Here is a 24393-nt window from a genome sequence, read left to right as displayed (position 1 = left end):
GCTAGTTCATTTTAGACAAATGCTTTCAGTACAAAAATGTTAGAAAGCCTTGGCTTATCTACTCTAGATTATTGAAGATTTATAATATTTACCTTTCAAAAGCGAAAAAAAACTTTGATATCGACTACCTTTAATCCGGGTCCTTTCAATGGCTGCCTGTGTAATCCAACTTGAAAACCAAACCATATTTCACAATAATTTAAGGTTTAAGAGGTGAGGTCTGAATGTAGAATTGCATTTGTTTTTTTCATTGTGAAAATTCTAACCGCCTGCCATCTTTAAAAAAAACAAAAAATTCCTGATCACTCCGGATTGACTTGTTGGTCCATCTTTATGGAGAACCAAGCATAGCTCATCTCTGCAGAATCTTATTTTTAAATTCTGATTAACCTCGCAAGGCATTCACCAACCAAACAACACGGCATACTACCGTAAGTCTGATTGAAATTGTGCAACAGATACCTTTTCCCTTTGGTGTAACGATAGCTTTGTAACAACCATCTCCATGCGCAAAGTTGGTTAGCTTTCCAAGTAAAAGGCACAGACTGGCCGTCAACCTGAAGGTGTAATTTGTCAGTCTTTACAGTTTGAGCACTTAGCATGAAAGGCATTACGCACTCAGGCTACTCACAATGACTTTGAGTGCAGCACAGTCCATGTGTCAACCAGTCCAATTTCATACTGAGATAATTTACCAAAGAGGAAATTACAAAGGAAAAGGGGGGAATGCCGTCATCTCACAAATTATTTGGATAAAAAGCGGAAGAGGACTAAATTCTGAGAGTGAGAGGATGTTTCAACTGTACCGTCTGAATGGAGCTACAACCCCTCTCCCTGCCCAGCCAAAGGGCTAGCACATTGTTCCAGCGGCACCATCAAACAGTACAGTAGTGTTTCCAACAACTGGGTCATAGAGCGAGGCCTCAGCAGTGAATAATGTACCTCCTTTCATGTGCATGATTGATTGGAGGTCAGACCAGTGTGGATTTCAGGGATCAGATTTGACGACCTCACTTCATAGCCTATCAAGCATGGCCAGATGTAACATAGCTACACCGACTGATTAAGGAGGCCCCCCCTGTGTCAGAGCATGAAGCAACCACTCTGCTACAATAGAGGCACAGGATTGACCTATGAGGTGATTATTATTACATAACTGCCAGTGACACATTGGTACACTCTGAATAGAATGAACAATTATTTTGAAATTAGGATTTACTATACAAATGGATGTGGGGAATAGTGGGTGTTTTGACAAATTTAGGAAAATATATTCAGTTGCTTCCAAAGAGCTATAGGCGAGAAAATCACTACTGCTTTTATGTTTGTGCGGTCAATATGTAGCCAGAGGCAGCAGCTCATTAATTTATCTCAGCATAAAGACAGGAACACAGGGAAACAGTTATCATGGCTCTGTCTCAATGTAAAAGATGTTAATCTACCGTCACCTCTAAAGCTAAATAAACAACACATTTCATCTGTTTGTAAAAATTACATGTCGTGGTTTTGTTATATGTCGTTATATGTGTTTCTTGTCCTGCTTAGAATTACAACTACACCTTTTGTTTTGGATTGAATCTTGAATCTTAAATCTTGAATAAAAAAAAACAAAATATAACATTGCTGATAAATAAACTTCAGAGGTGCTGTCGTAGGCCACACATTTTGTTTCCCTTTGTACAGAATCAGACTAGCAGTCTTTATGCTAAGATAGGTTAACTCAGGAATTGGGTACATTTTCTCAAGAATCATTTGAAGGCCCATTTGTTTTGCATAATTCACATAATAAAACACAGAATTCCACCAGATGGCAGTCTTGTATCTGTCAAGCCTGATTGTTTTCTCTTTCCACTGCCCCAGTATACTGTAGCTTCACAAATAATACAAATAATATACTCCTGAATCTGTGGGTCATTAAAAAAAAGAAAAATGGGCAGTTGTTTCTCTACAGGCATGGCAATGTAGCTGTGTGTGTGTGTGTGTGTGTGTGTGTGTGTGTGTGTGTGTGTGTGTGTGTGTGTGTGTGTGTATGTGTGTATGTGTGTGCGTGCGTGAGTGTGTGCATCTCTAAGCTGGTCTTTTTTTACACTCCAACTCATCATTCAACACAAATATCTCTTGTCTCATATGTGGATGTAAAAGACGTCACCTTAGTAGTAGCAAGTCAATCTCCGAAAAAAAAAAATTGTGATGAACCAAAAACATAACTCACAGGACGACCACAGAACACAACAAAAAAATTAAACAAGCTTCCTTTGTAAAAAAAAAAAAAAAAAAAGGAAATTCCTAGATTTCAGAAAACATTGTCATCAAATCATTTAGGCACTTTCAATTTCAGTTAACGGCTGTCAGAGGAAATGCCTATTTCCAGGCCCCTTTATGAATGACTTGGTTTTTGTTCAACTGGCTAGACTCCCACTTAAACTACAAGTTGTGTTGTGTTGTGAACGTCACAACTTTTAAATTCTTGTATTGTGTTACTTTGGAATTGCATAACAGAAAATATAGTCAGACAGTGTTTTTTTTCCCATTATCCTTGTGAGATTTCTTTTATTCAACCGGTTTCGCTCTTTTTTTTCATTTTAATAGTCTATTTACTATTTTGTTTTAAGTAATTTGTTTTGGATTTATCTTCTTTAAAATGCCATAGAAATAAAGTTTGCGATCAGTTTGCGATCCAAATTGTTTAAATGAAATAATAATAATAATAATAATAATAATAATAATAATAATAATAATAATAATAATAATAATAATAATAATAATAATAATAATACTACTACTACTACTACTACTACTACTACTACTAATAATAATAATAATAATAATAATAATAATAATAATAATAATAATAATAATAATAATAATAATAATAATAATAATAATAATAATAATAACTAGAACTGCAAGCAGTTGTGAACGGGGGCCAAGCCTCCCACGCGACTCGGGATCGGGCGTTGTCGTCCGCGGCGCCGGCCCCTCGCTTCACGGAATCCGGAGATGTAAAGTTTTTTAATGTGCGATGTTCGGTGTGGGAGTTATAGCCCCAAACGCGTTTTCTTTGCTTTTTGTGGTTTTGGCGCCCCCTATGGATGACATTCGCAAAACTACATTAGATAGAAAGATGCAGCTCAATGTACCAAACAAGTGGATGTCAAGTTTTTGAATGTGCGATGTTCGGTTGGGGAGTTATAGCAAAATCAAATTGTCATCCTCTCCATTGTAAAGACACTTTTTTGAATTTTCCCATTTTCCCGCCTAAAGACTTAGAAAATGGCGAAAACAGGCAAAAAAATTGAAAAACTCTTTTTTTTAATAAGTCCGGCCCACATAGAAATTTCTAGCCCATATTTTTTCCATAGGCTCAGGTATGCCCCATGATAGTCTCCCTTCAGTTTCAAGAAAATCCCCTTTTTTTTTTTTTTTAAGGAATTTTCGCGAATCTTTCAAGCGCTACTGTTTGGTCTTCCGATGGTCGTAGAAAAACTATTTGACCCACTTTTGCTCGTGGGAGTCAGGAGAGCGTAATGCTTTTGGTTTCGTCCAAATCGGGCGAAAACTGTAGGAGGAGTATGTTTTGGTGACTGACACAGTTTTTGCGACGTAGAAAAATATCTATCCTATCGCAAATGGGCGTGGCCTATCTCAAAAGATGCAGCTAACTTGTGGGCATCTGTGGATATAAAGGTTTTGACTGTCGGCCTTTCGGTGCGGAAGTTATAGCCAAAAACGCCTTTTTCTTTGTTGTAGCGCCACCTAGTGGCCGGCATGTCTGAATTTTTTTGTATGCTGAGAGACCGGGGGTCTGAACTAGTGATGCAAGTGGCATGTCCCAACCCTTTACGGTTTGGGCTGCAGCACCACTTGTACGTAAGGAATAGGAATAATAATAATAACTAGAACTGCGAGCAGTTGTGAACGGGGGCCAAGCCTTCCACGCGACTCGGGATCGGGCGTCGTCGTCCGCGGTGCCGGCCCCTCGCTTCACGGAATCCGGGGATGTAAAGTTTTTGAATGTGGGATGTTTGGTTTGGGAGTTATAGACCAAAACGCAAAGAAAACGCAGAGAAAGATGCTCAAGGGTGTTTTTGGCGCCCCCTTTTGGAGCACTTTAAGGAAAAAGTAGAAACAACCTGAGAACTATAGGATAAACACATTTGTGAAGTTTGGTGTTAATAGGATGAATCGTTTTGGATTTAGGAGCAGTTTGGTACAAGGTAGCTAATGTGCAAATCTTTAAAGCGCTACCGTTTGGTCTCCTGATGGTCGTAGAAAAATTCTTTATACAACTTTTGCTCGTGGGAGTCGGTAGAGCATAATGCTTTTGGTTTCGTCCAAATCGGGCAAAAACTGTAGGAGGAGTGTGTTTTGGTGACTGACACAGTTTTTGCGATGTAGGGAAAAAAAATCCCATAGGCAAATGGGCGTGGCCTATCTGAAAAGATGCAGCTGACTTGTGGGCATCTGTGGATATAAAGTTTTTGACTGTGGGATGTTCGGTGTGGAAGTTATAGCCCCAAACGAGTTTTCTTTGCTTTTTGTGGTTTTGGCGCCCCCTATGGATGACATTCACAAAACAACGTGAGATAGAAAGATGCAGCTTAATGTACCAAACAAGTAGATGTCAAGTTTTTGAATGTGCGATGTTCGGTTGGGGAGTTATAGCAAAATCAAATTGTACACCTCTCCATTGTAAAGACACTTTTTTTGAATTTCCCGCCAAAACACTTAGGAAATGGCGAAAACAGGCAAAAAAATTGAAAAACTCTTTTTTTTAATAAGTCCCGCCCAGAAAGGAATTTCTTGCCCATATTTTTGCCATAGACTCAGGTATGCCCCATGATAGTCTCCCTTCAGTTTCAAGAAAATCCCTTTTTTTTTTTTTTTTTACGGATTTTCGCAAATCTTTAAAGCGATAGCGTTTGGTCTTCCGATGGTCGTAGAAAAATTATTTGACCAACTTTTGCTCATGGGAGTCGGTTGAGCATAATGCTTTTGGTTTCGTCCAAATCGGGCGAAAACTCTAGGAGGAGTATGTTTTGGTGACTGACACAGTTTTTGCGATGTAGCAAAAAATCTATCCTATCGCAAATGGGCGTGGCCTATCTCAAAAGATGCAGCTGACTTGTGGGCATCTGTGGATATAAAGTTTTTGATTGTCGGACTTTCGGTGCGGAAGTTATAGCCCAAAACGCCTTTTCCTTTGTTGTAGCGCCACCTAGTGGCCGGGAGGTCTGAATTTTTTTGTCTGCGTACGGGGTACGGACTTGGATATGCCCTGGAAGTGGCATGTCCCAACCCTTTACGGTTTGGGCTGCAGCACCACTTTTACGCGGAGAAAAATAATAATAAAAGGCCCAACAAGATCAATAGGGTTCCCTGCCCCGCAGGGCTTGGGAACCGCGTTGCTCTGCAAAACGCGGTCCCAGCCCTACTCGGGCTTGGCCCCCTAATAACTAGAACTGCAAGCAGTTGTGAACGGGGGCCAAGCCTCCCACGCGACTCGGGATCGGGCGTGGTCGGGCCCAAAACACGTTTTCTTTGCTGTGTGTGGTTTTGGTGCCCCCTATGGATGACATTCGTGAAACTATGTTAGATAGAAAGATGCAGCTCAATGTACCGAACAAGTGGATGTTAAGTTTTTGGTGTGCGATGTTTGGTGAGGGAGTTATAGCCCCACACGCGTTTTCTTTGCTTTTTGTGGTTTTGGCGCCCCCTATGGATGACATTCGCAAAACTATGTTAAGGCCAGGACACACCAGTCCGACTACCCGAAAACTGACGATTCAGGGAGCTCCAGTCTTCCTGTCGCGGCCGAAAAAGTGCAAAGAACACACCAAACCGACTGCTGACTTTCCGTACGCTCTGCGCTTGCGCGGGACGTAATGTCTCCATTAACAGCAGGCGGCGCTAATCTGTATTGTGGCCCGAAAAAATACGGAAGCCGGAAATGATGGGACGGCTCTCTAGACCATAAACATAGATAAACATAGATAGAAATACGTATTTATATTTATGGACCATAAAGAGCACCATTTTTAGCAGAGTGTCGAGCATGGTGTCGAGCAGTCAACAAGGGTTGATCCATGTGAGTACTCGCTGGACGAAACAAACAAACACATTAAAACGATGGCTAACTGTTGTTAGCTGTTTGTGCTACCCGCCTCACTTCCGGGCTTCACTGATTCGCTAGCCCTCCACAAATCAAATTGCTCCAACTGAAAGACTGCCCGCCCCTGAAGCTCAAAAGAAGCCCGACGACATCTACGACGACCGATTTCACGGCATACACCAAACAGATTCGTGTCCCCGCCCCCTCCCGACTCTACGACGGCGATTATCGGTGTCCTGCAGCTCAATGTACCGAACAAGTGGATGTCAAGTTTTTGAATGTGCGATGTTTGGTTGGGGAGTTATGAGCAAAAGCAGATTGACAGCCTCTCCACAGTCAATAAACTTTTTTGATTTCCCGCCAAAAGACTGGAAAACAGGAAAAAAAATTAAAAACTAATTTGTTTAATAAATCCCGCCCACATAGGTATTTCTTGGCCATATTTTTTTTATAGACTCATGTATGCCCCATGATAGTCTCCCTTGAGTTTCAAGAAAATCCCCCTTTTTTTAAGGGATTTGCGTGACCGTTTGGTCTTCCGATGGTCGTAGAAACATTCTTTATCCAGCTTTTGCTCGTGGGAGTGGGTAGAGCATAATGCTTTGGGTTTCGTCCAAATCGGGCGAAAATTGTATGAGGAGTGGGTTTTGGTGACTCACAGTTTTTGCGATGTGTCAAAAAATCTATACGCAAATGGGCGTGGCCTATCTCAAAAGATGCAGCTGATTTATGTGCATCTGTGGATGTAAGGTTTTTGACTGTCGGACGTTCGGTGTGGGAGTTAGCCTATAATAATAATAATAATTGATAGGTTTTATATAGCGCTTTATTGCCTAGGCACTCAAAGACGCTTTACAGGGTTCCTGGTTCAATTCATTCACACACAGTCATACCGGTGGTGGTAAACTACGAGAGTAGCCACAGCTGCCCTGGGGCAGACTGACAGAAGCGTGGCTGCCATTCAGCGCCAACGGCCCCTCCGACCACCACCTCAAACATACAGCAATCATACACATTCACACAAGGCAAGGTGGGTGAAGTGTCTTGCCCAAGGACACAACAACCATGACACAGGTGGCCGGGCGGGGATCGAACCGCCAACCCTAAAAAGACCCAAACGTGTTTTTCTGCTGTTGTAGCGCCACCTAGTGGCCGGCATGTCTGAATTTTTTTGTCTGCGTACCAGGCACGGACCTGGATAAGCCATGCAAGTGGCATGTCCCAACCCTTTACGGTTTGGGCTGCAGCATCACTTTTGCGTAAGGAATAGGAATAATAGGCCTAATTATAACAATCCCAGCAAAAACAATAGGGTTCCCTGCCTATCAGGGCTATGGACAACGCGGCAGGCCCTACTCGGGCTTGGCCTCCTAATAATAATAATAATAATAATAATAATAATAATAATAATAATAATAATAATAATAATAATAATAATAATAATAATAATAATAATAATAATAATAATAAAAAAGGAAACACAACCTAATTGATCTTTATTTTATCAACTGAACAATTTGGAGCTTCTAATAAACCCATAACACAATGACAGGGCATTGAAACCTCCTTTTACTCATGACACCTCTTCACATGAACAAATGATGGAAAAACCCCTCTACATGGACCTGCTATATATATGACTTAAAGTGTACCAATGTCATGAATAGTTCTCACTTGAGGTCAATACTCCACTACACATTCCTCATCAGAAACCATGAACATCCTGATTGGTGAGTAGTAGTGGTGAGGTAACGTTTGTGATGTGCTTGTGTGTCTCTCCCTCTATGCTGACCATCTCCAGAAAAGGCAGACACTCTTAAAGAGGCGCAATAAGAACGTGCTGCTTAGGATCAAGGACTATATTTCTGCAATAACTAACAGGTATTACTGCAAAGTTCATTTTCAAATCACCTGATGAAAGTTTTAAGGGGTAAATAGTCGTACACATTTATTCTAAGTTTAGTGCTGATTTTGCATCTGCTCAAACTGACACTCACTCTGTCTAACTGTTGTAGTTACTTTCGGGCCCTTGGTTTCACATTACAGTGACTATTCTTAACTCATGCAGCCATTTAGCCTGAGGGGAGACATGCTCTGAGTCTGCAGCCCTGAGGTGCTGCTGAGGAGGAGACAGCCAGGCTTTGTTCCGCCTGTTGTCTTGCTCTGCCACACACGCGCAACACTATGTGCTTGGTGCTGCTAGGATCGTTTATATGCCTCGACGGTGACGTTCTGAATGTTTTTCTTTTCGCCTTCTTCCTCTTGCAGTTTTCGCCCTTCCCTGCTACATGGCCACCGTCGTCTGCGGCGCACCTGTTCCGAAAGGAGACGCACTTGTTGAGGATCCACAATTTCAGCAGACTGTGCAGAGTAGCAGCAGCCTGCTCCAAAAGATCCTACTCTCCATTCCCGACACGCACAAATCCTGCGTCCACACAGAGGCGAGTAGCAGTGGATATATGCATCTATTTTCTTAGCTTGGACATGTTCTGGCCAGGTTTGGTCTGCATGTAGGCTACGAGCCCTTTAAAGGACTTCTGAATGATTGAGCCTGATAGTCAGCAGCACAGTAATCCTCTCACATTCTGTTTGTGCCTCTGTAATCCGCAGAAAGGCTGATTTGTCAGTTAGATGTCTGAAATGCGTTTTATTTATTTCTAAATGATAAGCAATGCAGCAATCATTTAGCAAGTTAGAAGTAAATATAGGCAATTAAGGCCAGACACTGCAGGGGAATAGGATAATTTATTTATTTATTTATATATAACTTTGCCTTATAACCTACATTAAAACTATTTTTGTATCAATTTTTTTCTTTCAGAAATGTATGAATAAATATGCAAATTTGGCAATATCTTACTCATTATGTGTAAATGTTAATCTATTTAAAACCAAAAATCTAGATTTTGGATAAAGTCAGTCAATATTTATTTAATTTTTACAACAGTAGTTCTGCCTCCACTGTTTTTTCTTAAGGGATTTCGCATCTTACAAATAAAAATAAGTCTCAAGAAAAATGTGCTTCCCGTTGCATGTCAAGTTGCAATCTATCCATAACATCTCTCTGCTATCTTTCCACCGCAGACCCTACAACTCAACTCCCCAGAGAATGCAAAGCTTGTCATAATGGCATCCACCATTGGCATCCCCTCTGCTCCTGTACTCAGAGCTGTGTCAGAAGATTTCTCTCTGGTAAGCATCTTATAGACTTATGGCCATTTCAGAGCAATGGTGCTAAATATTCTTGTTTCCAGCTGGAATAGTTTTTAGTGATTACCTGTACAAGTCCATTATTTTATCTTTATATTTTATTATTTTTCTTTTTCTATTGTCGTTGATTTTACTTTTTACTGTTTACCTGTTTCTATCCCAGACATTTGTATTTCACACTTTCTGCACTGTTGGTATATTGTGGACTGTGTATTTTATTTACTGTTACCTCGGCTACATTAAAAATGAGGGCTTGCCCCTCAACTGTACCGCCTAGAACTAGATAAAGGTTGACTGAATGAACTTGACCAGTTTGCTGGTGTTCTTTCCCCCCATCAGGAGACCAGTTTGAGAAATATGTCTGAGGGTCTTCAGCTGCACCGGGTCCTGCTGAGCGCTGTCTCTCCTCGCATGGAAAAAAGAGACAAAGTGACTGAGATGCTGGCTGATATCAGAGACCTCGCCATTCAGATTAATAAGGTATTTGAAAAACTACAAGCTAACCTCTCCTGGAAAATTATGTAGTTTTGTGGGGGACCTTTCATGAAGGCGTTTTCTTGTGCCTTGCAGTTGCTGAAAATGGCGGGAGCAGAGCCAGTGGTGCAGTCCACTCCGACCCCTGCTGCTTTGCGTCTACCGGGGGAATACGAGGTTCAGGTGGCAGTGCACCTGACCCTGGTACAGCTCCAGTCATTTGGGCACGACGTGGTCAGATGCCTCAGGAGTCTGGACCGCAGTAATGAGGAGGAGGAGGAGGAGGCACAGAGCTGACGAATAGATACCATCAGCTGACTGCTTTGGGCCATTGTCCAAAACGTCCCTTAATATTGCCGTTATTTTTTATCATGGTATTTATTTATTTGTCTGTCTGCTTTAGAGATTATTATTTTGTATTTATTTTTTTATTTATATATTTATCTATGGAATTACAATATGGAATATTTATTTTAGGGAATGTATTTTTTACAAGTCTTTTGTATTCATGTTGTTACTACTGAAAACACTTACATTTAATAGCACTGAGAGAAAATGATATCCTTCCCCAGACTCAGATGATAAAAATCACACACATTACGTCTTAAATTAAAAGGTGTCCGTTTCACCATCTTCTGTCTACTATTAACTACATTTTGGTGATCGGGTGCACCATTAAGAATTATGTTTAATGTTAAATTATATTATGTATGAAACACATTTTGTATGAATCTTATTTTATAGAAACAGTGTATGCGTTTTTATTTTCAGATTTTTCATATTAAAAAAATTTCACTTTCTGAGAGGGGTTTTGTTCCTTTTTGTCAATGAAAACGCATGCTGACTCATCAGGCAGCGGGTCACGCCATCTCCAATGAAATAACACCCAAAATTCCAGTGAAGTTCATACTGTAATAGAGAAGTGCAAATAAAAGTGAAACATAGGATTTGTCGGATAATTTTTTCCACGCTGCCATCCACATTGCCTTGGGGAAGTGTTGCAAGCGGTGGGTGGCAGCCTGATGACCACGCGCTTTTGGCCACTGAGGTGATGCTCCTTTAGACGTTGGTGTCATGTGGTTGCATGTGATCATTGAACTGACTAGCGGTTTGTCATCACGGAGGTCGGATCTCGTGTTGCCATAAGGTGACGCATACTTATTTGAGCTTAAACATGCAACAATAACAAAACTCGACTCAATTGGAGTAAGTTAATAATGTCAAGAAAGAAAACCGATGATCTTCATTGTTTTTATTCCAGAGTACAAAAACATAAACATAAAAAACAGCAAGATGTGTTTACAGAGACATGGTTATTAACATATATTCGAACATAGACCGGACCTTTATATGCATAATCCTTGAGAGCTACTTAAATATTAAGTTGTGTTTTTTAAAACTACCGTCCTGTGGTTAATTTAAATCCCCACAGTTTACAAGGTTGAAATGGCTTTGGCAGCTACTCTCCTCCCCAGGGGGAGCGTCAGGTCAGTGATGGCCAGGACCACTCTAGGTTTGGCCAGAGCAGGCAGCTTCACCAGCTCAGACACCTGGATGCACAAAAACACAATTACTTGTCAGCTTTAGTGTTTCTGAAAAATCATGCTTATATTACTCAAGGCACAAAGAAAGTCCTGTCTTGGTTAATAAGATGAGAACTGGTAAGCAGGCCTTGTTGGTTTCTTTAAATGGAAAATTTACATAAAAGGTGGAGTCAGAGATACTGTAGAATGTTTGTTGTCAAAATACCTTTGTCAAATTCAATGAATATCTCCTCGGCGACCTGTCCGAACTGTGTGAGTGCACTGCTTTAAACGAGCACGTTGCTAGCTATGGTGCGCCCCCTTTGCTTACATACCCTTTGTTTACATAGTGTTTGTTTAGAGCCTAGGCTGTGTATTAACCCCAGATATTTCTTCAGCGCAAACACAGTATGGACAGGTAGTGGATCGTAAGGAGATATTCCCTGATTTTGAGAAAAAGTCATTTTAACAACAAGCGGTCTCAAGAATTGCTTACTCCACCTTTAATTGCTAAAAAAAAAAAACACATATGAACCCTCATTTTTCACCACTTCAAACTTCTCTGTCTCTCAGATTATCTCTTTACCAAAGCACTATGAATGTGTTTGCAGCCAGCAGAACAAACACTGGATTTAAAACCACATTCCAAACCCTTTTCCCAATAGAATCTGATGCAACAGCCACTCCTGTCAATCCTTCCTCACCATCCTGGCTTCCCCCTCTCCATTTCTTCTCCTCCCAAGCAATTACTCACCATCGTAAAGGGCATGAACTGCAGGATGCTTCCGCGGCTACCCTGCTCGAGACACTCCACACACTCCTCCATAAAACTCTGTACAAACTGGGTGTGTGGCCCCGCCATCTTGGAACCCACGATGGAGGAAATAAGCAGGAAAAGATTGGCTGAGAAAGAACAGAAAATGGGATATGAGTTGTCATGGTTGAAGTTATCACACGTGCATAAAGGGATGGCAGTTAATCGGTTACATTGGAGGTTGGTAACTTGAATCTTTAAGAAACAACCTCCCAAATAAATATTTTAAGTCTGATTAGATGTTACCCAATACTGATTTTGTTGGGAGTGGTTTCATTAAATGGGTAAACAAAACTTCCCAGCTAACTCAGTGAAAGCTAGATAGATAACCATCATGCATAGTCATGGTTTCTGGAAGATTCTCAGTAATGACTTAAGCGCATTAAAACGGTGGTCAAAAATGTGAATTTATTGAGATAAGCGGAAAGCCCTTGGTAAACCAATAACTTTCTTGATTACTTCCATTAAAACTTAATGAAAGATTGTTTTCAATGGTCATTACATGGCGTCTCTACCCGTTTACAACATTTGTTTTAGTTTAACTTTGTTAATTATTATTCAGCCTTCAGTTGGGGGACAAATTAAAGGGTATAACCAGCTTAAAGTGCCCACCAAGAGCAGGCAGTATACCTAAGGAATTGTATTTTATTTCAAGACTGAGGAAGACCCCATCTGGTAGGATATCATTTAATACATAAAAATATACAGTATATCACAATAAAAGAGGTGAAAGAAGGAATCTTCATATGGTTTCTGTGGTTGCCAAGTCAATTTGAGGAATGCCTATTCCACATCTCAACCTATCAAAGACTTGGGTCATGACTTGGTTTAGGTGGTCTTGAATACAATCCCAGTTCTTTTTTTTAAATGTATCCATATCTTTCAAAGGAGGTCGCAAGGTAGGCATACAGCGTTTGTTAATTTTTCTGTGCAAGATGCAGGGAAAAAAAGACTGAGGACAGAGATTGAAGAGTTCTCACCCAGGACTCGGTTGAGAGGGTCCCTCATGTTGACAGTGTGAAGCTGGGAGGCAGAGAGGGAACTGCTCATAGATCGGTCTCCTACGAGGTGACACGTGGCGGGATAAACAAACAGAAGTTTTGTGGCATTTCCATGTTTCATTTTGTCATGTGGGGGGGGGGGGGGAAACATACACAAAGTAACAGAATGTCAACAGGGAAGTTGAAATGATCTCTTGAGTATACTGTTGGTGGAAGACCAAATGCAATCTTGACTAGAGGATGTGAAAGTCTAAGAGGCTTCCTTCCCCTAGCATCTTACATAATCTTCATTTGTTCCCAGAATAACCTTGTAAGGCACATTTAATTTGCTTTTAAAGATGAAGGGCAGATTTCCTTATCCATATACTCACAGTTCATCAAAAGAAATGTCACTTCCTTCCATTAAAAAAAGAACTCGATATCAAAATCAATACCATAAAGACTATATGACAGCTATTAGAGCGCTAATGGAATTGAGCTAATATGACTCAAATTGTAAAACAAAGTACTCTTTTAGTTTCATATTTAGTTATACCACGACAAGTAGCCCACACAATTCTTCCTAAGTCATGCAACACACAAGTTTATGACACCTTGTCTGGAAATTTCTTCATGCAGCTTTAGTTTAAAGTGAAAATTCCCAGTTTCGCTGATTGTGTGGGGCGCCTAATGATGTTAGTCAGGTTGATAACTGGAACAAAATAGTAGTTGAACCACACCAAAACAGCTGTATTGCTTCATATGTTGAGACATGAGTTTATTCAGCCAAATTTGTTGGAGCTTTTCTGATTGAGCGATAAGTGGTAACAAGAAGCAACACGCTGGTAACAGGATATTTTGCTTTCAGTTCCATTTGCTTAAAAAAGAAGAAGAAGAAAAAAAAAAAAGACAATCTGGTATTTGCATTGTCCCCAACTCAGACTGACAGTCAAATGAATGAAAGGCCACATGCTTCAAAAGTCAACCATGGATTAAAACTCAGACATTAATAGACTGACCTGGACTGGAAAGGGCTACAGGCTCATCCTCATTGGAGCTGAGGAGACGCATGAGTTTGGAGGGTTGCGTGTCATCCAAGGGGAAGAGGCTGTTGTAATCCTGTTGCCAATGACATGTACGTTATTAAGAGAGAATTCAAATAAAAGTTATTGCTATCGTACTTATTTTTAGTGTCAGTCTCAATTGCAAGGGAGTTAGATTACAGTATTGAAACACAGCAGTAATATCATACACAGCCTTTAAGGTGCACTATGCAGTTTCCAGGGGAGGGGGATTTGTTTACATATGCAGAGCCAGCAGTTAGTTTACAAAACAGATTTTTCTCTACATGTAATTTTAAGTATTGAATAATTCTGTCATCATAAAATCTCAAAAATGATTTTGAGGGATCTGGAACCAATCAAGTCTAGAATTTTCCAGCTTTCTAACTTCAAAAAGTGTTCCAGGGATACAATTTTTCCTGTGAGGGAAGCTTGTATATTCAGTTATTAGATTATACTTTAGATAATGTTCACTTCTCTGACACACCCAAAGTTACATAGTGCACATCTAAATGGGCACACACTCTGCCTTGTGCGACTCTCTTACCTCAATGTCTTCTCGCTGCCTTTTGCGTTGACGCGCCGAGAACGGGCCTTTGTTGTGGGAGGAGTAGGAGCTGAGCGCACACCACACGGACAACCTGAGGAGGTGTCAGGAGAGAAAAGGTTAACGCCACTTCCAAAGATACCAAAAACCTACTCAACATCAGAGTACAGTGCTTACTTTGCCAGTGCTTTTCCAGGGGGGTCTGCCAGGCTGTGCCAGTGGGCAGAGTCAGTGAGCAGGTCGGGCAGAATGGTGCCCAGCAGGGTGAGGGTGATCTGGTGAGTGTCCAGGCAGAAGATGCTGTAGAGCAACTCCACCACACGTTCGGCCCATTCTTGTCGAGTCTCCTTCAGCAGCTCCTGCAAAATGAGATTAAGTGCTCCGATTACACACGGCAAGTGATCCAAGAATAGGCAATACTCTACATAAAAAGGTGCTCCGAGGAACTTTCAGTTTGTGTTAATTCTTGCGTCCCCTTTGGACAAAAGCCGTAGTGTTTTTATTACGCCAACTGTAGTACCCATGACAAAGGCAGTAAGAAAAACTATATCATTATAGCAATCTTTGCACTGATGGTCTTGTTTGCTGTTACATGTATGATCAGAGGAAAAATGTTTGAGAAATGTTTCAAAGTTCCTCGTAGCACCTTTAAGGCATGTGGAGATCATAATCTATAGTGCTGTGTTCAAGGGAGGAATATTTGGGAGGAGTTGGTCCTTTGTTTTGGATGAACAAAATCCTTTGAGCTTTCCCGACAACGGTTTCATGCTAGTCCACTGATCGACAGTAGGTAGCAATGTGTAAAGAAATTCAGCAACGTGAAAGCAAATGGTATGGAAGAAGAAAGTGGATAGCTATGCATTTTTGGTGGGAAACACTGAATGTAACGGTGTAAACACTGAAGTGAAAAGTTGTACAGATGGTAAAACCAATAGTGGCCTTTGTGGTATGGGTGTAATCAGAGGATTTTACAAATGTATACATGTTCCTTAACAGGTTTAATAATCTAATCCAGAATAAATATTGTGTTGAAAAGGGGTTACACCATAATTGATTAAATACCTCATTAATGTTGTAAATGCAGTATAGCTATAGTGATCATTTGTTGCTGTCTTACATTATATTACGTTACAATACATTGTCTTTTTCTTGGTCCTCCTACCTTGACCAAATTGTTAGTGAACCAGAAGACCCCTCCCATGTTGAGAAGACTCTCAAACAGATGCAGGGCCCGGCTGTCCACCCAGCCTTTGCGCAGCACCGTTTGGAACTGCTTACTGAGGGCCACGTGGATAGGGTCTTTGGTGGGCAGCAGGTTGCGGTAGGGAATGGGCTCCAGGCCCTCCATTGGGGGGCGGAGGGTCGCTGCCGTTTGTTGGAAGACGTCGGCGCACATGTGTTCCATGATGGAGCTCATTATAATCACGCTACGGTGAGAGTGGGGAAGAGAGGATATGAGTGTTAGGCCATGTAATAATGGACTGTGAAAGAGACTAAATAATAAGAAAAGCTGGTAATGTAGTAACTTTCCAATAACATAACATTTCTGAACCAATAACGGAATAAGTTTTTGCCCATACATGTATAAGTAAATAACAACCAGCAATATAATATATATATAATACATAATTCCATATAAGCAAAACTTTAATGGTTCTGAAATTGTAATTACTTTATTGGCAAGGTACACACTAGCAGCTTTTATTACACTAAAATATTGACAATCTTATTGACAGTTATTACGTTATTACATTATTTGGCTATTTCAATACTAAATAATCATACTCATAGTATCATGGGTAAAGGTTGGGAAGAATAAGCAAGTGTGTCTTAATGAAATATAAGTGTATGTTTTGAGTGGTTTGTACCGTTCATTGTAAAACTGCAGAGTGTTCTCCCCATACAGGGGGGTTACAAGCTGTCGGATCATTGTCTGGGGCTTCTCCCTCTCATCCCTCCCCAGCATCCGGACGTGGGCCACGAGCCATGCCACCGCACAGATAGCCATACTGCACACCTTCCCTTTGATGTTGTCAGTGATCTTCTAGACTCACCAAAGAAAAAAAAGGAAGGAAAAGATGTGGTAAGAAAAATGCACGGCATGTATGGTCAAAGGAGAGTTAATTCCGACTAAGACGTCATCTTTCCAAATAGCATGACTCAAAAAGTTGAATGGAATTAGTAAAAAAAATGGGAAGTCGGCTACATCTATAGGCCTGTGGTTGCAAGTTCAGCAGTATTTGTCAATTTCCACAGAATACGTCATACCCACTTGAGCAATAATGTTTTATTACTCTACAACGGAAGAGAGAAACGTCTTAGGAATGCAGCAGTTACAGGAGGTTACCGGAACTTCCTGAGCATCATATGAAGAACTGACACAATGTTTTCCAGTTACAGGAGGGCAAAAGGGAAACAAAAAGAGAAAGATCCTTAGACAGACCTGTACTGCCTCCACAGAGAGAACCCCATTCTCCCACGCATTCAAGACTTCCAAGATGGCTGCTGGAGTGCTGAGGCAGATTTCATGCCATTTTACCTGACTGTCAGAACAGATAAACAGCAGAGGAAAGTTTATATTTAGAGCCTTGTTGGCTATTTTTTTTGAAAATCTTCATTACATGAAAATATTGTTCTGTTGAGCTTTGACATCTTTTACTTATAGTTTGTCGCATACGTCTCGACAATTAAAAGCAATATTAGTGTTTACTGTAAAGAATTAAAAGGGACTTTTAATAAGTGCATTCGGCCATGATGCTATATGCACTTATAGGTATATAGGATTTACCTATAAGTGCTACATAAATGCCTAATTTTTTTATTGATTTATGTTTTTCTGAGTGCATTTGGACTCCTTTCTGCCATATCAAATTGATTAGAACACACTATAAAATGGTAGTTGTACACAGTTAAGGACTTTTTAAGTGTAAATAAATACTATTATTATAGATAATAACATCTCCTATATATTACTACCAATGTGTTTCACTCTATCTTCAGTCATTTTCTGTTTAAACACCAGCATCCAGTGCCCACAAGAGGAATTATAGTTTACAAACATAACACATTCATAAACACTTACATTATACTACAGCAACATTATACTATCTTCCAAACCACTCAATAAATGTGTATATCCTCTAAATATAAAAGCTAAATATGGATAAAAACAGGTATTCTTAGGGAGAATCGTCACCCGTGAGGTAAAGATGTGACTGACAGTTAAGGATGAAGCGTGCAGAAAACGCAGTTCTTTAAGTACAGATAAGTGTGCTGCATCTTACACTAGTTTCATCTCTGAGGAGTTGTTCAGCAGGGTGACCAGGCTTTCCACTTTGCCAGGCTCTGGCCTGAAGCAGGGGTGGTCTGGGTTCAGAGTCTTGCCCTCTTCAGGCATGCATGTCTGCAGCCATGTTTCAAAGAAGGGTGTCTCCCCTGAAGGGCTGGGGTCCGACAGGATCACCTGGAAGGGAACAGACACATGGTATTGGCAATGGCATATGAATCAATTAGGGCTTGATTAATCAAAATGCTGAGATGACAGATCTGATCTAAAACTCTGATTTGTGAAGAAAACAGAGATGCTGCAGATAGGTCACTGGTACACAGCCCTCTCTGGACCTCTTGTGGCCTTGCTTGCACTGAAGGAGCAGACTTAAAACCACACAGAATACTGTAACATCTTTATACCCTTCACCTGATAAGCTTGAATCGCCTTGAACTAACCTCAGAACCATATGTCTGCACCACATGGCAAAGCATGAGGAAGGAGATGTCGAAGAGCAGGGCTCGTACTGACGCAGACTTGGCTGTAGGAGAGGAGGGAAAAATACTCAATGTTACTATTGTATTGAAGAGATAAAATGTTGAAGAAGAAAGAAATTCCCACATTGGAACAAGTCACTCTTGTATTTGAACTCACATCCTTCGCCGCTGATGTGCTTGGGAAACTCATTAAGCCTAGAAGAAAAAAAAAACACATTAAAAGATATGAAAGTTTAAATATCTTTTTTTCCTACGCCAACTGGATTTTCCAACTGGGCAAACACAGCAACATTAACTATCTGCCACCCTTTAAAATATACTTTAAATTAAATTGATATTCAAGTTATTTTACCCCTTTGACTAAATGGACTATTTGTCTTAATTATGCATTCACTCACTTAATGAACTTCCGGGCGAAGGATTTGAGTTTCCCAGTGGCTGCTGCTGCTGCCAAGAGCAAATCCAGGCTCTTTCCAGACAACATGTGACCCAGGACCCCCAAAAGACCCTCGGGAGACTTGGAGTGGTCTGCATCTACCGTCTAATGAACAAGAAAAAGAAGAGTTGTGTTAATTTGTTCTTTTTTTTATTATTATTATTTTTGGGAATTTTTGCTTTTCTTAGACAGTTTTGGAGAGACTGAGATGAAATGGGGCAGGAATGTCATGCAGTGAAAATTCTGAGCCGAATTCGAACCCGGGTCGGGTTGGTATATATGTTTTTGTTTTATTATTCATACATACACACATTGTAGTTCTACATCACTCACAAATATGTTATAGAATTCTTACTCTATGAACTTTCTTAGGCATTTCTGTAGTCACCAGCACTACATCAACACTGTAATACACGGCAATAGGTCAAGTTATGGTGCTCTACCTTAAGAATATTGGTGACAGTGGGCTCAGCTCTCAGGATGAGACCCGGGTTCGGCTGGATGTTAGCATTTTCTGCTGTCTTTGGCCTTGGGGAGAACTCCCTGTGCTCAGTCCTGAATCAAAGGTGCAAGGGGAGAGGGAAAGGAAAAGAGGGGCAGAGGAGAGAGAGAGAGAAAGAGAGAGAGAGAGAAAGAGAGATTGGGTGTAGGGGGGAAATCGTGTATTGTGTGAGTATCGTGAACAAAACCTAATCCAAGATCATATTAACCTAAAGAGTTCCAAAAATATTGGAGAAAATCAAAAGACAAAACATAGGTTTACAGTACAGTCACTTTCTTAATATGTTCTGCATCATGTGTATTCATTTCATGTTTGAGATGGGAACCCGTACCGTTTTGAAGTGAGGCAGTTTGTGTTTGATTCTGACAGCAGACCAAGCTTGTTACACTCCTGTAGTAGCATGCCCAGACAGTCACAACTGTGTAAAGAAGCATAAGAGAAATTAGAAGCGTGATTGTGCTCACTGACCAGTTATATACTGTAGCTCACTTTCTTCTCTAGAATTTCTCAGAAGGAGATTACAGGCAGTGTAATCTTGAAGTTTACTTACTTGCATCTCTGATCAGCCTTGTCCAGTAGCGGTGTGAGCTTGAGTAAGTATTGAAATGCGATATTCACATCGTCCATGAAGTCCTGGAAAACACATATGCCAAGTGAAAGTTAATCTCATCACATGTTCAACACAATTATTGCTTTAAGGCCATAACTTAATGCTAAATGATGTTCACAATCTTTTTCAGAAAAGACATCAGTGAGTCAATTCCTTTACCTGTCCTTTGTCACCCTGAGGATACTTCTTTAGTCGGAGCAGAACTTGTGGGATCTAGCATAAAAAGATGAGACATTCATTTTTTCAAGTGTAATCGAGCTCCATTCGATTATGGAATATGTAATTCTGTCGCTGACAAAAGTCAATCTAGACAAAAGAGAGACCATTTTAGGCTAGAGTGAAATGACAATAATAATAATTAAATAACAGTGATAGTGCAAACTCAAAAGAAAGAATCAAGCAAATGTCAAACTTTGCTCAACATCAGCACTGACTTTTGACATTTATGGAAAATCACTATAGCAATAAAGACTCCCAAGAAAATCAAAGGGAGCAGTCCTTATCTTTAAATGAAATCTTACCTTGAGGAATGTGAAGGCGGTCCATTTGAGCTCTTCTGTGCCCTCTGGTGACTCAATGAGGCCAGTGAAGCAGGCCTTCCAGATCTCCAGGACAAAAAGAGGAGCGGGGATTCGCTGTGGAGGACAAAGCATTTGAGAAGATGGTTGCTAAAGGAATAAAAATAACTGACACCTGACCTTAAATAACAATGTTTTTACAATAAAAGGGAAAACCTGTGGGTTCCTTTGTCTACCAAATGTTATGCCAAAGTTACAGGGACATAAGACAATCATTTGTCGAAATAGAGCAATCTTATTATGACTTGTAAATTGTTCCTGAATTCTTGCATGAACTAAATGATACATCAAAGGCTAGATGAAAAACATTAAATCAATAACTAAAAACAATTGCTTTTTCTATTTCATGTGGACACTTCAGATGTATTTGTGTCTTTAACTTTGTCCCTTTTTTAAATATTAGCAAGACAGTGACACTGGCCACATAACGCTTTCCTTTATCTGCCTACAGGCAAAGTAGTTTAAGGCAGACTTAAATAACCTGCATTCTCTTGATCATCATCAGTTGCTCCACAAGTGGCTGTGTCTCCCCTGTCAGGTTCATGGTTCCTTCTAGCATAATGAAGGCGTGGACTGATGGGAAGGAGGGATGGAGCTGAGGGACACTCTGCACAGACAACATCAGGGGAATGCTGAGGAAAGAGAGGGGAGTTAGCACAAATACGATTGATAATGATGGTCTTTGAATTTGTAAATTGTCCAGTCAAAGTGTCAGGCCGAAGTTAGATAGCTCTGTGTATTCAATATTTAAAAATGAGTCAGGAGTCTTCACCCTTTTACTAGCGACAAGCTCTCCTCTAATTTAGTTCTCAGTGTCGGGTTCGGCACACAGCCGAGACCATCCGTCACTTTCAGCATTGACTGCTCCACGTTGCTCCAGGAACCTGTGGAGTGATGCACAGGAACATTTTACTGAAACTTTTTTCTACTGTAATATGAACGCTGTTGACATACAATATAAAGTAATATTGCATTTTCAAGTGATCTACACCTAGGGAAAGTCTGCAAACTGTCACTTCAGGTTAACAGATTATTTATGTACCTTGGGAGCACAACAATATAGCGTCTGCCCAAATGCATTACACACACACACACACACACACACACACACACACACCTTGTTCCTCCAGGCGAGCAATGTGGACCAGGGCTCTGTTCTTAGGGCTGCTCATGAGAGTATGAAGCCTCTCCTGGCAGGCTCTCAGACTTGCCTCTGTGCTGGCCGATGGACCCAGTTCTCTCAGCTTCTCGCAGTACCAGGCAGAGCCCTGCAGCAGCCACACCACCACTCCCAACAGAGCCCGACAAAGCCCAATGCATTCCTCTGCTTTCCCGTGACAGCTAGTCAGAGGCGAGATGCAGTGAGTCAGTGATAGTTTAAATGACAATAGATGTATCGCTTTCCCTCATTGAAGTTTGAGCAAATTTGTACGCAAGGAGTAAAAAAACATTAGGCTAACATAGAAAGATAAAATGGTCAAAGTTCCTGGTGTGTTCATAAGGAGTTTGTAGTGTGTGCAGCTGTAGCAGATGTTTGTTGTTGGAAGGCATTTTGTTTATCAAGACAAAAATGAACAAATATGCTTTCGGCGGTCATTAGGTTTTTGAAAGAAATCCTTTATTCATATCATGCATATAAATAGATTAATGTTATTACTTGATAGACTTGTAATCCGAATCCGAATAATTTTAATTATGGAATAGATTGTGTATAATGCTGATGGAGAAGGACACAAGAGTCATTAGACATGTATAACAATACCTTAGACGGTGGCAAAACATGTCCATGATCTCCAACAGGGACTTGACACACAGCTCCCGAGAAAAATCGTCAAACTATGAGAAAGGAGAGACATATTCATCAAATCCTAAAATCTTATGAAGATGCCATTGTTTTTCATCAAGCACAAATTACCTTGCTGATGGCCGTAAGCACACTGGAATAAGACACCATCTAAGGAGAGAGAATTGAAAAATAACATGAATACCGTTTGACACCAGGGTTCCTACAGCGTAAGGCAAGTTAGATTTAAGACTTGTTGAGATTACTTGAAGCCATTTTTTTTTGTTGGCAATTTTAATTTAAGACACATTTTCCAACCATCGAAACCATAGAAAAAAACATCCTTTGATGATCCTTTTCAAATGTTTTTTTTTTATTTGGTATTTTATTATTCTTTATCAGGTCACAAAAAATACACATTAATAAAGCCAATAATAATAATAATAATAATAATAATAATAATAATAATAATAACGAGTGACTGTTATCACTCAGAGGCTCCAATATCGCAATGTGAAAATATCAGATCACGCAATGAAATGCATTTCTATAAAATAAAATAAAAATATTAAATATCAGGGGGAAAAAAAAATCACAAAAAATCCCTTTTCCCATGTTCCAGCTTTTTTAAGACTAATTCAGGATTTGTATGAATCCACAGTGTTCAGTTACACCTTTTATCATAAAGCTTTTTCTCTCACCTGAGAACTAATAGCATATTTGAGGTAAGACAAAATAAGGGGGTTAGGAGAGGGACCAATCATCGCCTGCTCCATCAGGGACTCTGAAATACACAAAGAGCATTGATTGAGCCATGTTAAAACTGACATGGATAACTGGCGAAGAGTCAAATAAAAAGTTAGGATTGGTGGGGAACGTCACTGTCTTTCTTCTGACCTGCAAGGTTAAGGTAGTCCCATGTTGCTCCCTTTGGAAAGTTTTTCTTGATATTGATGGCCCACTGGTAGTCACTCCAACGCTCCTTCCATGCATGAAGAATAGCTTGCTTGAGATTGACCACCTTCATTCTAAACCAAAAGAGAACCACACACAGTTGTCAAAAATAATAATAGATACTTTCTGAGACACAGTCATTAAGGCAATTTCGTGATACTGCTCAGGCTGGCTCTCTCTGCGTGAATAATTGCTTGGCTGGCTGACGTTAGCCGTAAGCTACCGATGTCATTAATTAATTACTTAATTAAATAAAAAGCTGTCTTGCTGAGAAGAAAACACACGAATACCACAGTAATTAAGAACCCGGAAACACGCTGCGTAAGTACTCAATTTGATGCATACCTGACTTATTTTCACTCTCTCCAGAACATACAAAGATATTTGTTTGTAGCTCCTTCGCTTCACAATACAAGGAACGCCATTTTCGATGTGAAAAGACGTAGGCATTCATTGGTTAATATATTTGACGTCGTCAGTATTCTTCCCGTGGATTGGTCAGAGAGGGTGCCAAAGTGTTCTATATGGCCCAACAGCAGAGTAATGAATTGACATTACCGCAAGATGTCGCACGAGCTCTATAATATGAGAGAAAAAGCTCGAAACTTTTAAGTCAAGGATAAATAAAGGTGAGCCAAAAAAGTATCCTGCATTGAAGCCAACGGCTAATAACGTAGCAAAAACTAACCAACTGAAGAAATACTTTAAAATGTATTTGAATTTTTTTGGTCAAGTCTGGCATCTTTTAGCTAACAATTAGCATGAATTAGATTGGCTGAGAAACACCCCATTATGACAGTTAGGCCTACATAGCTAACATTAGCTTGCTACAGACACACAACAAAAGTTTAATATCCTGCTTACAGGTTAATTAAGTGACTTAATTCTAATTTTTGAAACTCCTTTTCGTTTTTATTATAACCAATTATATTTTGAAATGTTTTGTTGTCTTATGTAACCACCTCATTCAGTTGTGTGATTCAGACTGCTGCAGTTTCATCTTTTTTTATATGTGCCAGCTCAGACCTTTTCAATGGGGGTTTG

General features: G+C 40.2%; 2 protein-coding genes across 2 annotated transcripts; one reads left to right on the top strand and one right to left on the bottom strand.

Annotated features, from left to right (window-relative positions):
* Positions 1–7826: 7826 nt before the first annotated feature.
* csf3a (colony stimulating factor 3 (granulocyte) a) lies at positions 7827–10093 on the top strand (the record flags this gene model as incomplete). The annotated part of the gene is made up of 5 exons (XM_080048550.1): positions 7827–7842; positions 8381–8553; positions 9197–9304; positions 9662–9802; positions 9893–10093. 5 exons carry the CDS (start codon positions 7827–7829, stop codon positions 10091–10093), a joined length of 639 nt encoding a protein of 212 aa, XP_079904676.1.
* A 940-nt stretch (positions 10094–11033) lies between these two features.
* Positions 11034–23779, bottom strand: med24 (mediator complex subunit 24). The gene is made up of 26 exons (XM_080049541.1): positions 23695–23779; positions 23293–23423; positions 23097–23179; positions 22528–22566; positions 22375–22448; positions 21730–21953; positions 21385–21496; positions 21094–21244; positions 20556–20669; positions 20194–20247; positions 19975–20057; positions 19756–19842; positions 19366–19465; positions 18885–19027; positions 18644–18681; positions 18448–18530; positions 18006–18184; positions 17165–17264; positions 16590–16765; positions 15884–16148; positions 14899–15080; positions 14722–14815; positions 14133–14232; positions 13114–13194; positions 12074–12222; positions 11034–11346 (listed from the first exon to the last, which is right to left on the bottom strand). The coding sequence occupies exons 2-26, from the start codon at positions 23420–23422 to the stop codon at positions 11230–11232; spliced, it is 2958 nt and encodes a 985-aa protein (XP_079905667.1). The 5' UTR covers position 23423; positions 23695–23779; the 3' UTR covers positions 11034–11229.
* Positions 23780–24393: the final 614 nt, after the last annotated feature.

Source organism: Ammodytes marinus (assembly GCF_949987685.1).
Source record: "Ammodytes marinus genome assembly, chromosome: 20".
NCBI classification, from domain to species: Eukaryota; Metazoa; Chordata; class Actinopteri; order Uranoscopiformes; family Ammodytidae; genus Ammodytes; species Ammodytes marinus.
The sequence above is the reverse complement of the archived record's forward strand: the minus strand, read 5'-3'. Positions and strand labels throughout refer to the sequence as shown.

Bases quoted from the DNA above. Each gene is read 5' to 3' on its own strand.
- med24 (XM_080049541.1), bottom strand. From the start codon at position 23,422: ATGAAGGTGGTCAATCTCAAGCAAGCTATTCTTCATGCATGGAAGGAG. The intron at 18,185-18,447 runs GTTAGTTCAAGG...GTTCCCTTCCAG, and splicing joins TGCAGACATATGGTTCTGAG to GTGATCCTGTCGGACCCCAG. The intron at 13,195-14,132 runs GTCAGTCTATTA...GTCACCTCGTAG, and splicing joins TGTAGCCCTTTCCAGTCCAG to GAGACCGATCTATGAGCAGT.